The sequence below is a fragment of the Zootoca vivipara genome, chromosome 10 (assembly GCF_963506605.1).
Source record: "Zootoca vivipara chromosome 10, rZooViv1.1, whole genome shotgun sequence".
NCBI classification, from domain to species: Eukaryota; Metazoa; Chordata; class Lepidosauria; order Squamata; family Lacertidae; genus Zootoca; species Zootoca vivipara.
In genome coordinates this window covers 8,531,828-8,544,877 of record NC_083285.1, presented here as the reverse complement: position 1 = coordinate 8,544,877, position 13,050 = coordinate 8,531,828, and the positions used below count along the sequence as shown (strand labels likewise).

At 45.0% G+C, this 13,050-nt stretch overlaps 1 protein-coding gene across 6 annotated transcripts in view; it reads right to left on the bottom strand.

Moving 5' to 3' along the window:
* Positions 1-11,815, bottom strand: part of CPNE8 (copine 8) — a 57,164-nt gene extending 45,349 nt beyond the window's left edge. For 2 of the 6 annotated variants that reach the window (XR_004693278.2, XM_035126499.2), the window contains exon 1: positions 11,526-11,811. Coding sequence is in view for 3 of the 6 variants with exons in the window: in XM_035126499.2 (XP_034982390.1) it covers positions 11,526-11,659 (134 nt within the window). In the remaining 3 variants the exon portion in view is untranslated. Of the gene's footprint in view, positions 1-11,525 lie in introns of all 6 variants that reach the window. The other 4 variants (XR_004693279.2, XR_004693277.2, XM_035126493.2 and 1 more) reach the window with 4 other exon arrangements.
* Between the last annotated feature and the right edge of the window lie 1,235 nt (positions 11,816-13,050).

Here is a 13,050-nt window from a genome sequence, read left to right as displayed (position 1 = left end):
AATGCCGACCAATTATAGAAAAATGTTTGTTTTATTAGGATGCTTAAATGGGAAATCCTTTTAATACAGGTAAAATATGTTCAGACTAACTTGTTATGGACAGTTATCTAGTTGCCGTGTTCTGATGCAGCTGAAGTTTTCAAACAGTTTTCAGCCTAATGCACTGCAGATCATTTACCCTGGATCTTACAAGAACAAAGATCATGGTAATAAACCTGTAGCAAGACACAAGAGCTTTCTCCCCAGAAGAAATATGAACATTCAGTACTTCTGAGCTACAAACCTGTTCTTTAAGAGGAAGTGCAACCTCATCTAGAAAAGACTATGTACCACTTCCCCAGACCCCTGAATTCCTAATTATTAGTGGATCTGTCTTGTCTGGATTGAGTGGTTTCTTCATTCACATCCCGCTTTTCACAGAATACACAGAGGTCTGTCCAGCTTTTCTATCACTCCTATCAGTTCAAATGCAAGGAAGGCTGTTTCAAACTATGGTTTGAGAACCAACTAGATCATAAACCAGAGTCTGACCCTGGCTTGTTTAAAACTAACCAAAGTTCCCCAAATTTGGATCTTAATAAGGAACTCTAGTTAGCAGATGACTCTGTGGTCTAAACCACTGAACCTAGGGCTTGCCGATCAGAAGGTCGGAGGTTCGAATCCCCGCGATGGGGTGACCTCCCGTTGCTCTGCCCCAGCTCCTGCCAACCTAGCAGTTCAAAAGCATGCCAGTGCAAGTAGATAAATAGGTACTACTCCGGTGGAAAGGTAAATGGTGTTTCCATGTGCTGCTCTGGTTTCGCCACAAGCGGCTTAGTCATGCTGGCCACATGACCCTGTATACGTCGGCTCCCTCGGCCAGTAAAGTGATATGAGCGTCGCAACCCCAGAGTCGGCCACGACTGGACCTAATGGCCAGGGGTCCCTTTATCTTTACCTTTAGTTAGCTTAAACATGGAAACATCCGATCTCTTCCACATAGCTGTGTCAGACGAGAGAAGAAGGGATGGTGTGAACCCGGTTCCTGCTGAGACTCATTCATGCAATGATAAACTACAGTTTAGCATTAAGTCCCCAAAATCTCAACTCGTGATAAAAGACACCATTAAAAATTGCATGATATTCCGAATTAATATTAATAAGGTTTTCTGTAGTTATGGTTTTTTGGACTGGACTGTAGTCAAACAGCTGAACTTTGATCAAGACACACTATGATCACAGTTTATAGCCATAAAATAAAGTTAATACACTACAAATTCTTTAAAGCGTTTTGCTTGTTATGGTGATTGCATTTTATTCAACATGGCACGAAGGAAATTGTCCTGTAAGTACAAGCATTTCTGCTGGCCTGATAGAATGATCTACCCTTTCACCCCTTGCAAAAAGGCATTGTCCCAACCCTCTGGGATAGATCTGGGGAGGGCACAGGGGAATGTGGTGGTGGTGGTGGGGAGAGAATAACGGGGAAGTTCCATTGCACTAGCAGAAATTGTGCCAGTTTCTGTTAACATAACTATTTAGTTGAATACAGCACAATACTACTTGGATGCCAGGTTACAAAACAAAACAGAGGTAGCAGTCATTAAGGTAACTGCATAAAAGTTGCTACCAACTTTGTTATTCAACATATTTATGTTAGACATTTGTAACCTAAGAGAAACACCCACACCATTTTTTTTCTAAAGCTCCCTTGACTGGTTGCTTGAAGGAACTTACCAGAGGCAACCTGAGAGGTGTCTATTTATACATCTCTCCTCACACTCCTGATTTATCCAGAATCACTCAGTTTTCTACATGCAAACCTAGGCACAGGGGAACTGGCTCAGAACAAGCTATTGATACAGGAGTACCGGTACTAGAATGAGGAAAAGAACAGGTGTAAAAAGAAGTTAACTTGCAATGTAAAAATGGCTTTAGGGACATACTCAACAAACCAAAACTGTTGCCAAATCTACACTATTGTAGAGAATAGGTATGTAAAGCTTTTTCGTTTCTGTGATTCAACATTGTGGTCGATAATTTTTTTTTATACACACATCATAAGCAGGAAGTTAACCAAGGAAGTAGTTGGACCATAAGACAAGAGGGACATGATGAATGATAAGGTGGTAGCAGGAAAGGATTTCTTTTGATTGATATTCACTATGGATGATATCTGTTCTTAACCCCCCTTTTTTGAGAAAGAGGAGGAAGGATGTCTGAAGAAGGGATGAGGGAAGCTCTACATTAGGAACAGGAAAGAAAAATCAACATCGGGATCTGCTGTGCCAGTGAATTCTGCTGCTTGAGGCGGCTGCCTCACCTTGCCTCATGGGTGGGCCAGCCCTGCTTTGGGGCATTGCCACCACATGTGGCTAAATGAGCCAGTTACATTACAATTATTATTATTTTAACAGCAAGCAGTTCCTTCACTCATGGAGGGGCTTTTTAGAATGTGTGAGCATGTAGGGGTGCTCAAGTATACTCTCTGTGTTTTGATAGAAATGCAGTTAGGTATGTGTGACTGTATATATGTGAAGTGTGTGTTCACATATCTGTGTTGCAAGAGTGAGAGCGATGTATGTGTGTATGTGGTTTGTACAAGTGGAGTGAATGTGCATAGCTGCCAAGTTATCCCTTTTTTAAAGGGATTTTCCCTTATGCTGAATAGGCTTCCTCATGAGAAAAGGGAAAACTTGGCAGCTATGAATGTGTATTTGAATGAGAGAAAGTGTGGCCATCTTGTATATTCTTTTCCTGGTACAGCACTTTCTCAAAATTCAAGATGCGCCTTCTGATTTAAAAATCTTGGCAACGCTTAGGGTAGACAATATTGGACTAGATGGACCAATATGTTGACAGTATAAAGTCAATGTGGTTAAATGCACTTTTGGTCTAAACCAGGCATCCCCAAACTTGGGCCCTCCAGATGTTTTGGACTACAATTCCCATCTTCCCCGACCACTGGTCCTGTTAGCTAGGGATCATGGGAGTTGTAGGCCAAAACATCTGGAGGGCCACAGTTGGGGGATGCCTGGTCTAAACTAGCAAAGCTAATATTTAGGAGTCTTACCTTCACAAAATTGTGGAAGACCATGTCAAACATGAAATATTTTTCTAGAATATTCACTTACGTTCTTGAAAGAACTTCCTATTAAAAGGGCATGTGCTGTATATGTGGAGATTTATAAGACCCAGGTTTAAATCTCAACCAGACATTAAGGTCATTGGGTGATCCTAGACTGTCACTCTCTCTCAGTCTAACCTACCGGTACTTCATGGAATTGCTATGAAGATAAAATGTGTGGTGGGAAAAGAGGAAACACGTATTTAATACTTCTTTCCAGGATGGGATAAAAATATTCAGTGTGTGCAAATATTTTATATAGATATGCTGTATAGACACACACACACACACACACACACACACTGAGAGAGAGAGAAAATTCTTCATGTACAGTACCTTGTAAAATGGTTTCAGGCTCACAAAAAACATATGCAAAAATAAAATAAGTCAGTATTTAAGGTGTCACTAGACTAAATTTCTTCTGCTTTGTGTAACTTAGCCTATCATACTGAAAAGTTATTTGATATATTTTTATTTCCTTAGCTAAAAGCCAGCTGAATGTGAATATGTATCTCAACATTTGTTTACCAAAACCTCAAGTGCCATGCATTACACATTTGAGCAAAACCTTAATATTACTCACATAAAATACTGCAACTGATCCATTTTTGACATTTGAATGCATTTACCTATAAAACAGACAATTCATTCAAGTAGCCACTCAAACATTATGTTTCTGGAGTCAAAGATAAGTACGGTATGTTGCTCTAAATACATGTTTCCAAGAACGGCATAAACCTCAGAGCCTCATTTTATGTTTATTATGGATTTCTAGCTTTTATGCATTCAAAAAATAAACTTCAAACACATGGGGGCAGTCTGTTTACCATGAGAAATTTGCTTCATTGGCTCAAATAAAAAAACATACCAAACTATGGTTAAGGGAGGCTAATTTTGGTTTGCTGCAATGTCTGAATTGGCAGCCATTTTTGTGACTGGCTAGCAAACCAGAACCATGGTTTTATTTTGCATTATCTATGGGTTAGCATGCTGACTGAACTGACATACCAGAGGGCTACTGCTTTCTTTCCAGAGGCTGCTGCACCTAGAGATTTGAATGCTGATCATACAGAAAAAAGTATCAAACTACAGTTTCTTCTGTTTGGAAACCCAAATTTTTATTTGGATTCTAAACTAAAGAAAATACAAGCCATGGTTTGGTATGATGTCTAATTATGTCTATCATATCAGAGAAACTCTTCTGAACATTTGGTGCAACCAATTTAAGGGTTTCAAGGCATCCTAACAAGATTGAGCTTGATGCAATGGAACTTGTACATCTCCAATGGATAATTAATTTTTATGTGAATCATAAATCACATAACATGTGCACACTTGCTATTATGGCAAATGTGCTATTAATACTGAACAGGTTCCCTCTTGCTGATATAGTACAACAAGCACCTGTCTCAAAGAAATTAAAGGCCCATTTTTAATGCTTAATTCCCAAGTTGCTAAACCAGGAAATGCTGCTATCAGCAGGAAATGAGCATTGGGACTGAACCTGGTTTAACAGGCGCTAGGGAAGTTGTTGTCACGAAACTACTTGGTGTGTGGAGTGCCGCAGGGCGCAATCCTTTCCCCGAAGCTTTTCAATATCTTTATGCGCCCCCTTACCCAGATTGTCTGGAGTTTTGGGCTGGATTGTCATCAATATGCTGATGACACCCAGCTTTATCTGTTGATGGACAGCCGCCCTGACTCGCCCCGAACACACTGACTGATGCTTGGAAGCTGGGGTTGGATGGCTGCATGGGAGCCGGTTGAAGTTAAATTCTTCGAAGACAGAGGTCCTCTGGCTGGGTTGGGACAACATGGGGTTGGGGGGCCAACTCCCATCTCTTGTGGGGGCTCAATTAGTGTCAGCGCCTTCTGTCAAGAGTTTGGGTGTAACCTTGGACGCCTCCCTTTCTATGGAGGCGCAGGTTGCAGCCACAGCAAAGGTGGCATTTTTCCATCTCCGCCATATTAAGCAGTTGGTCCCTTACCTTTCTTGCCCTGATCTGGCCACAGTGATCCATGCGACAGTCACCTCCAGGCTTGATTATTGTAACTCGCTCTATGTGGGGTTTCCCTTGAAGCTGACCCAGGCAGAAACTCCAGCAGGTGCAGAATGCCGCGGCGAGGCATCCAGTGTTTTACCAGCTGCACTGGCTCCCAGTGGAGTACAGGGCCAGGTTTAAGGTGCTGGTTTTGACCTTTAAAGCCCTATGTGGCCTAGGACCCTCGTACTTATAGGACCACCTCTCCTGGTATGCCCCGTTGAGGACCTTAAGGTCCATAAATAACAACACTTTGGAGGTCCTGAGCCTCAAGGAGGTTAGATTGGTCTCAACTAGGGCCAGGGCCTTTCCAGCACTGGCCCCGACTTGGTGGAACACTCTGTCACAAGAGACCAGGGCCCTGCGGGATTTAACATCTTTTTGCAGGGCCTGCAAGACGGAGCTGTTCCTCCTGGCCTTCGGCTTAGAATCACACTGACCCCTTATATGGGATTTGGTATATAAATTTTCCCTTGGCTTTTTTGCTGGCCCATGTAGGACCAACATGGATAGCTGGCTCGGGTGAATATCTGATGTTTCCTCCCTTTATGGTCTTGATTGATGGTCTACTACTAAAATGTGGCTGCATTTTAAGCCGTATTTTAATTAACTGGTCTTTTTTCTATTGCGTTTTATTGTAATTTATATTTGGTGTTAGCCACCCTGAGTCCGGTCGTGGCCGGGGAGTATAAATAAAAATTTATTATTATTATTATTATTATTATTATTATTATTATTATTATTATTAACAATACAATCCAACCACCCAATCCACCATGCTGGAGAAAGATTGGATGAAGTGAGGGGACAATTCTCCTCCCAGCCCTGTCTGTTCTCTGCCATTAGTGTGAAAGCCGTACTCACAAACCAGAAAACTCCCCAGAAATAGGGCATGGGGTGGGGTGGGGACAAGCAAAGGATCCATTGGATACTGAACCAGTCCTACCATTGGCACATGATGATAGGTCCAAGCTTGACTGCTTCACTGTGACGGCCTGGGCGCTGCCATTGCAAAGCTGCAAAGTGACTATGCCAGTCTATCAAGCCCCACCACTGCCAACCACTGGTTTAGATTGCAGCTTCAGAAGTCAACTGACATTAACCCACAAGTAGAACAACCCTAAGAATGAAGTTCTACATTTTTATGGGAATCTGAGACCCGTGGCAGAGTGGTTGCCAGTGTCAAGGGCAAGCCAAGTATTGCACCCCATAAACCATTAAGTGTGTAAAGTAGGGGAGGCAAGAGAAAAGAAGTGGGGAGAGGAAAAAGTAGTGTAAGGGCGTCTCAATCCAGCAGAGGGGGCAGGCTGGGGCAGTGAGTCAGTATTGGAGATGCTGGGCGAGCTGGCCAAGAGCACAATAGCAGTGGCTGAGGAGGTGCACGGCAAAGCAGTGTGCAGCACCAAGTACTTGGCCTTGTGGAGGTCTCTGCCACTGCCGCGTGCCGTGTTGAAGGGCTGCTTATTCTCCTCCCTTGCGCCACCCCTTGAAGTACCAGAGACCACCCCTTGGCCCTCCAGCCCCTGCTGCCCTCCTCACCCAGCCTCCCTCAGAGTAAAGCCCTGTTGCTTAACTGAAGCAATACCCCCAAAGCACTGCCTTTGCTGCTGGCTTCCCACCCCCCCCCCTTCCCTGTCTGGCCAGCAGCAAAAGGCAGGAAGAGCACTCTATTGTTGTTTCTTCAGTGGCTGGGACACTGCCTCAGAGCTACGCTGCACCACACCTTGGCATGGCAGGTACCTAATGCGAGCGGGGCCTCCAAGTACTGGTAACTGGGCTGAGTGAGACTATCTCTCTCCGTTTCTCTCTGCTTGTCACCCACTGGATGGAGGTAAGCCAAGGCTGACAAGGTGAGATGCCTGAATGCTGCAGGAGCGCGTGTGACCGAGTGAAAGCCTGGCTGAGCCAGCCCAACCTTGCCTCTTGGCCGGCCTAGGGTGGGGCATGTGCTGAGGCATCCCTTTGACGGCCATGGGGAGGCACCACTGCTGCCCCAACTTCAAAGGCCCAGCCTGGGTGCAGCTTGCCTCCCCACATCTCTGGACTGTGGCAGCAGCTCAGCCACATGGCCTTGATGGGGGAGCCTGTTGTGGGAGCAGCTGGTTGTGCCCTTCAGAATTTTGTGCCTGGGGCAATTGTCCTTCTGGGGCCCCCACACCACTGTCTGAGACCGGTAAAAAACAGAATCTTCACAGATTGGTTTTTGTATCAATGGTAAAAGAAGCTGCATCTCTGATATAAATGGCCAATGTAGCTAATCAGAAATTTACACAGAGGTTCTTATTATGAACTTTTATTATCAAAGAACTAGCAGTTCAGGCTACTTAAATGGATTAACTTTTCCCAGTTACTTGTTCCCTGTTACTTTCCCTGTATACTTGGTAATAAATCTGAAATATCTGCTTTTTCAAGGTTCACCACTGAGAGTGCTAAATCACTTTTAGTCTACATCAGAATACTGTATAGCAGTTCATTCCAAACAAAGTATTGGGAGGTCTTTACTGATTTCCTCTGTCATGCCTGTTTCAGCAGTACAGTGGTACCTCATGTTGTGAACGGGATCCATTCCGGCAGCCTGTTTGCAACATGAAAAGGCTGCAACATGAAGTGCCGCATCTGCGCACGCGTGTGACGCAATGTGGCGCTTCTGTGCATGCGCAACGCGCGATTTAGCACCTCTGCACATGCACGCAGGTCACAGACATGCCGAACCCAGAAGTAACCTGTTCTGGGACTTCCGGGTTCAGCACATCTGTAACCTGAAAAGATGCAACATGAAGTGGACGTATCCTGAGGTATGACTGTACTGTATTAAGGCCAACAAAACTTAAAGTCACAATAAAGTATCCACAGAAAGTGGCAGCAGATATAATAAAACTAAATACAGGCAGATAACTTCTGAACTTAGATCAAAACAACCACTCTGGGATTTGGTACAGGTAAAAGGTACAGGTATTTTTCGCTCCATAAGACACACTTTTTCCCTCCCAAAAAGGAAGGGGGAAAGTCTGTGAGTCCTATGGAGTGAATGCGAGAGCCAGAGCCCACCCAGAGCCAGAGCCCTGCCAAAAGCCAGAGCCCGCCCAGAGCCAAAGTCCGCGCAAAAGCCTGAGCCCATGCCAGAGCAGCGCCTAGGACAATTAAAGAAAGCAAAAAAAAATAAACATCTTGTTTTCCTCCTCTAAAAACTAGGTGCATCCTATGGTCAAGTGCGTCCTTTGGGGCGAAAAGTATGGTAATGGTAAAGGACCGGTAACTCCTATCTTCCGAAGGATGGGCTGTTTGCTTGGTTTTTAATATTTGAGTCAAGTTCCCTACAAATCTTCCTAATCCTGGAAGCACCTATGCTTATTTATTATAATACTGTAGTACCTCCTGTTTTCTCCTTATGCATGGACTGGTCTGTTAGAGGTATCAAACATGGTGGAAGCTGCCAGAGTACAGGAGTTATACTAGAGACAAATACTCAAGATAACTGATCTATATTAAGTTTTCTTAATACTGTCAAATTTATGCATTCTAAGTGTTTCACAGTTGGCATGAGATGAGATACATTAACGTATACTGTGAAGTAAAAAATGTTGACGGAAGCAAGGAGTCTGATTCAGTGGCATAGAGTAGACATTGCCAAGGAAAGGCAGTTTGGCATGGAAGAGTTTTCAAGACACATTTGGAGGTAGGCCTGCACTGTAGGGGCTATGTAAAGCAGAAAATGCCTTGTACCTACAAGCAGGATGCCAATTGGTAAAAAAATGTGGCGTTCAACCTAAAAAATCAGCTACAGGTGAAAACAGAATCCTAACCTTGAGTTGGTGATTGCAACTGTGTATAAGAGGTGGTTCTGGTTTAATGTTGTATAAGACACACATGAATTTCAATTTTCTTCCAGTGCCATTATTCTAAATCTAAACAAATTACATCTATAGAAGCAGGCTTGGTGGGGGAGTGATTTTTAAAAACATAAAATTATGTTTTCGCAGAAAATGCAACCATGAAAAGAAAGAGACACGAGACTGTTGCCTTTCACCAGGACTTCCATGACAACTCTCCTCCAAAGAACTAGTAAAAACCAGATCACACCATGTTTTGCCAACATCTGATACCGGTTTTTAACTATTTTTGGTGACATGACAAATATACCTCTGTATTGCAAACAAACACACAAAGCTCCTGGCTTATTTGATAATTAAACATTCAAAAACAAATGCTACAAAACCTAGAAAATACTCCTGAATAAGAAAGGACTACTCTGTTTCATCTGATTTTCTCGATGAAGGCCTCTGAAAATGTATAGAAGCTATAAATGAATTGTACTCCAGGCATAATCATTCAAGGAAAAAAATCAAAGCAAAAAGAATTTTCCATGTTTCTGAACATGAATTTACATATTCATCTTCAATTAAAGGAGTTATATGAGAAATAAGTTACGATTCTTTGTTTGAGCTCCAAGATAGGAGACTCTGTAAATATTCCTATTAAAATAAAAAAGAGGCAACCATAAAAGACAAAGAATGCTGACTTCATAATATGCACTACCAATTTCATTTTTTTCTCTCAATAGTATTTTGATTCAACCATTCTCTTGCCTGAAATGCCACAATAACTGTATTTTAAAGGGCTAACGTTTCATTTTTGGCTATAGGAAAAAGGATATGGGTGGGTGTGGAGAAAGCTGTTTGAATAGCCTGCTCCTTAACAAAATTTCAAACGAATTACTTCAGGATAAATGTGATTAAGAAATCTGTCTCCAGAAGTAAGTAACAGGAGCATACAATACACTTCTCATGTTTGCACTGAGATAATCCAGTAAACATTTCCCTGCAATTTACTTCTTACTGTAATAGATAGTATTCAGTCTTCTTGTACCCTGATTTACAAATTCTCAACTGACCCATTACCAAAGCAAGAGCAGGAAGCTCTTTAGCAAGCTCAGAAATTATGCAAAAGGGCACTGCAAATAAATCACTAGGGGCTAGTGCATGAAGAAAAGCAAACACTAATTCCATCATCTTCCTCAATTCACTCCAGCACAAGGAAAATAATGACATTATTGTCCCTCTTTTTTAATCTCATTCAGACCCTAGGAAAAAAGAAACCTAGTTTTTTACCTTCTGTGCATGGGGTGGGGGAGGGGGGTTGTCTGCAGAAGCAGATATGTTTCAGATCCTTATCCAATTCACTTTACTCAGAAATGAAAAGGGATTTTCCACATTGATCCACTACAAAGAGATGGGAATTGTCATCCCATCCGAACCCAGGAGATCACCAATGGAAATTCTGCATTTCACGCATCTCTAGGAAATACTGTGAAGAGGTACAGAGCTGCCTCCTAATGGGATCTTGTCTTACACACAAGGAAGAGCAAGCCTGGTAAAATAAAATTGTGGGGGAAGACAAGCAGAACAGTTTCTTGCCCGAGTTACATAGAGAACAACACCAACAGAAAAAGGAATTTCTGGTCTACAAGGCAAAGGAATTACACACCCACTGCAAGTCTAACACCTACATCATCAACAGGAGAGGATATATGGTACCAAGGCAAGTGCCACCTCAGGTAGAACAAGAAGTTACAGCTTAGCCTTACCACATCCAGCGAAGGGAAATATTATGCTGGCGTATTCTTTTTCCTTTGCCACATAATTGCACAGAGGAAAGACAGGACACAACTTTTCATCACTGTGTGTGTGTCACACTAAGAAAATATAACCTTTATCTGGAGAGACGGGAAGGTGCCACAGGTAGATCAAGATGTGATATCCTTCTACTCCCAGAGCACCTGGGTGGCAAGTGAGAATCATAGAATTGCAAAGTGCTCTGAGGGTCATCTAGTCCAACCCTCTGCAAGAGGGATGTTGTCCTTAATCACTGTTGCGATCAATGTTTATTTTAAGAGAACTATTTTTCCTCGTGGTCCGTTTCAAGGGCCACGGGCACAACGGAGAGCCGCTATTCATTGCAGGCGCCCACGCTCACGGAGGAGACCCCCTTTCAGACAAACCAACATCCTGCGGGGGGTGGGGTAGGAGGAGAGAAACGTGTCCGCGCTCCTTCCCTACGTGCCACCGGGGAATTCCACATCCAGGGGGGCACCACGGCAGTGAAGGATCTCGCCTCCCCCACCAACACGCCTTTCGTTCCCCCACACTACCGTAGCACTTCCCGCCGAGGGGGGAGGGGGGGTCAACAACACGAGACTAAACCATGGTTTCCCGTTCACACGTTCGTCCGCCCACGCCTTTTCCCTCGCACACTCCGGCCCTTCTACTTCCCCGTCCACCGAGGGAACCGGGGGGCTCTTTTCAACGACGACGAATATCCACAGAGAGACGCCGCCACCCCCTACCCCCACCCCCGAAAAAATCTTTATCTCCCCTCACCTGCAGGACACTGACACCTCCACTCGGGTAGCCGGGACGCTAGCGCTGAGCGGGTTAAAATCCCCCACGGACGCCATGTTCCCGTATCTGTCCAGCTTGGACAGCTGCCCCAAGAGTTTGTCCGGACCGAACATGGGGCAACAAAAAAGAAGAAAAGAAAGGCGGGGAAGAAGGAGGTGGCGCTAACGGAATTTCCCGGGCAGGGCGAGGCGAGGGCAGGGCGGAGAAGCCGGAGAGGGAAGGAGGGAGGGACCGGAGGGGCCGAGCGAAGCGGCTCTGAGGGAGCGGGCGGGAGACGAGGAACGCCGACTGCAGACTGACGGGAAGCGAACGAGCGGGAAGAGCGCGCGCGCGCTGGGGTGTGTGGTGTGTGTGTGTGTGTGTGTTTTTGTGTGTGACGTCACTATCAGATGGGGGGGTTGTCGCGCGTGACACCCCCTAGCCCCCCCCCTCGCGACGGTGACCATTGGAACCGGGAGTTCCTCCTAACGGTCCCCCGAGGGCGGCGCGAGGCTTGTTTTCCTTATGCGAGGAGGAGAAGCCGCCGCCACTAAAGTTCCACATGGTGTTTTCTGGTGCCTGGCACGAGCAAGGCAGGCGAAAGGGCGTCCTAAAAACATCCGCGCTGAAGAAAGAGAAGCGCAGGGAGTCGTTCTCTTCCGCGTGGGTTACTCGGCGGCCGCGCCTAACAGAAATTTCGCCTCAGCGAAATAACAACGACAATCTTTTATTTCGCCTGCCCGCCGGCTCCTCCGTGTCGTAGTAGTTAAGCAGCAGTCCTATGCTCACGCGCGCACCACGCTTCGCTCCTCAGTACGTCCCCGCGAGCTGCGCTCACACGTGCGTATTGACTGGGCTGTGAAGCGCTTTAGCCGGAGATCTATAGACGCCCTACTATGGTTGCCCTCAGAGGAAGGCTTGGCGGTATAGAAGAGGGACCCTAAGCCCGAGCGAAAACGGAAGCAGGGTTTGATTCGAACCCAGAGCCTGCCTTACCATTTGTGCGTAGTGATGGTGTGTGTGTGTGCGTGTGTGTGTTGGTAGGATGAATAATGCATTTAACGTTGGGTAAGAAGAGAGGAGTTGGAGGTCTAAATTTCGCAACGAGGGTGACACCTTAAAACTGGCCCAGGGGCCTTTTGGCAGGCCGGCGCCACGGCCATTTCTTCCTGTCAGAGTTTCAGCGCGCGTCTGTAGATTAACAGCTTGGCAGGAAATGCCCTTTGGAATAAATGCACAATTTTTCTCTCCGCCCCCCCCCCCCATTACGAAGGAGAGGAAGGGGGTTGTGAAATTGTTGCATGTGTCAACGGAATCGTAGCGATAATTCCGACAGATCGCTGTGGAGTTTTTTGTGCAATTCCCCCTTTATGAAAGGGAGTTGGCACCAGGAGCCTTCCCTAGTGGCAGTAAAGATTGCACAATTAAACAGTAACATGGGCTAGCCCGGAAAAAATCAGGCTCTCCTCCCCACCTCCTAATATGTGAGTCATCTCACGTTAATTTAGAAGAAAGTGTAGAAATA